This window comes from Penaeus monodon, chromosome 25, assembly GCF_015228065.2.
Source record: "Penaeus monodon isolate SGIC_2016 chromosome 25, NSTDA_Pmon_1, whole genome shotgun sequence".
Lineage (NCBI taxonomy): Eukaryota > Metazoa > Arthropoda > Malacostraca > Decapoda > Penaeidae > Penaeus > Penaeus monodon.
The window spans coordinates 19,609,253-19,611,529 of record NC_051410.1 but is presented as its reverse complement, the minus strand read 5'-3'; the positions used below and the strand labels follow the sequence as shown (position 1 = coordinate 19,611,529).

Below are 2,277 nucleotides of genomic sequence, written 5' to 3'. Positions count from 1 at the left end.
ATGATAATAAATTAGTGAATATTTATATAGTGTGATTTGCAATATCTTGTGCTTAAGTTCCTTTACTAGATAAAGATTAAAAAATAACAAGAGCATGATCATATGAAATTGTTTGGCATCAAGATTATTTGGGCTAAATCATAGTAGTGTAGGGGACAATATAGTATAAGGCTCTTGCATGTAGGTCTAGATGTGTTAATGTTTACAATTTATGTATTTATGTAAAGAAAAAAAAATTATATATATAACTGCGCTGACAAATTTTCTTTTTACCTTGATAGTTTTGAAAATTTATTCTGTACTTATTTTCTTGTGGTTTGTGATGTGCTTAAGTTCTGCAATTTGTGATGTTTTACTAGTTCAAGTATGTTTTCTTTTTTGCAATATTTTATGGCTTCAATACAGAAAGTTTTTCCCCTGTGTCTCTTGTGCATTGTTTTTCTCTTCTGTATTTTTTTTAATAGGTCTCAATATTTATTTACTCTGATCTGATTTTGATAACTTTTGATTAACATTTCCAGTTTGAGCTATCTTAAGAGGTTAACTGGCTAACTTGCAATAGAACTTAAATCAATTTGAATTATTCTTTTTACATTATCATGTAAATCCTGTAAAAAGATTCGGGAGGAGGTGGGATCCATTTTTAAAGTGTTGTTACCAATGATTTACAGTTATCCTCCCAAGATGGTTGAAAAAAAATCAATTTTATATTCTGTTGATGATTTATATTTAATTCATCATGATTTCCAGGGATGAAGAGTGGGGAACTGGTGGAAGCAGTGGTGGTGGGAACAACGATAATAAGGATTATGATGGCCCAGCCGGTATGGATGTTGATGGAGTCATCGAGTCCACATGGACAGAGGTAATTGTGATATTTGAAGCTTTTGTTGTAGGTGTGACCTATGTGGTTAACACAAAGATTTTCTGATGAGATAAATGTAAATAATTTAGAATTACTTAATTATTCAGGTCAGCAAAGAAAACAAAGTACTTGTATCAAAAGACCACAAATTTAATATTTTCACTTTGTTTGTGTATCCCCCCCCCTCCAGGTTGCCACAAGCTTTGATGACATGAACCTCAATGAATCCTTACTTAGAGGTATCTATGCTTATGGTTTTGAGAAACCTTCAGCCATCCAGCAACGTGCCATTATGCCTTGTATCAAGGGCCACGATGCCATTGCCCAGGCTCAGTCTGGTACTGGCAAAACTGCTACTTTCTCCATTGCAATCCTTCAGAGGATTGACCCCAAATCCCAAGAAACCCAGGCCCTCATCCTGGCCCCTACCCGAGAATTGGCCCAGCAGGTAAGCAAGGAAATGATTGCATAAATGCATGTTTAATTGTATAAGTTTCATGTTGAAAACTTTTCATTGCATGGTTTATAGTCTATAATGAGTTGTATACCTACAGATTCAGAAGGTGGTGCTTGCTCTTGGCGACTACATGAATGTATCTTGCCATGCCTGTATTGGTGGCACAAATCTCCGTGAGGACATGCGTCGCCTTGAGATGGGTGTCCAGATCATTGTGGGTACTCCTGGCCGAGTGTATGACATGATCAATCGCCGAGTCTTAAGTAAGTCGTGTTTTTTCTGCCTTTTGTGTTAAGGAAGGGTAGTAATACTAAACTTTTGAAATCCTCTTAGAATTACTTTATTTCTACTACCTGAAAAAAGTTAAATGTATCAATGTTTCCCCTTGTAAGTAGACAAAGTTTACATGCATTTGAAATTTCTTTACAGCATCTAATTGAGAGTGATCTGGATCCTGTATTCTGGTCATAGCATGCATTGATGCTAGAAAAAAGTCTGCTTAAAATTTATCTGGCACTTTGCTTTGATGAAATTATCATAGACAACATGTTAAATTAACCTAAATTGATAAACTCTTCCCAGGAATGACATGAATTCAGTCTTATCAGGATATTTAGTCTGAAACTTGAGAGCTTGATTTCCGCGTAATTTCGGCTATTCAATTGAGTCTTATAGGAGGAGCAAAGCTAAGGGATACCCAGCATGATATAGAAATGCCCACACTACAAATCAATGGTCTTGAATTGTACATTTAAAAATCTGTTTCTATATTTAAGAGTGGGTTAAGGGATGGAAGGTTAGGGTCTTAATGTTTGGGGTTGCCAAGACAAAAGCAGATTTATTCAGTAGTCCTCTGACTGTTTCTTTCACACTGTAATGGGCAAACAATATACTTCCCTGCTTTTAAAAGCTTAAAGGTCCAAGTTAAGTGGACTTAATCATTGCAGCATGATCT

At 35.6% G+C, this 2,277-nt stretch overlaps 1 protein-coding gene across 1 annotated transcript in view; it reads left to right on the top strand.

Annotated features, from left to right (window-relative positions):
* Nucleotides 1–2,277, top strand: part of LOC119589105 (eukaryotic initiation factor 4A-I-like) — a gene marked incomplete at its 5' end in the record, with an annotated part of 9,679 nt that overhangs the window by 2,546 nt on the left and 4,856 nt on the right. Inside the window, 3 exon segments of the mRNA XM_037937681.1 lie at nucleotides 751–865; nucleotides 1,056–1,313; nucleotides 1,420–1,585. Of these exon segments, the coding sequence (XP_037793609.1) occupies nucleotides 751–865; nucleotides 1,056–1,313; nucleotides 1,420–1,585 (539 nt within the window).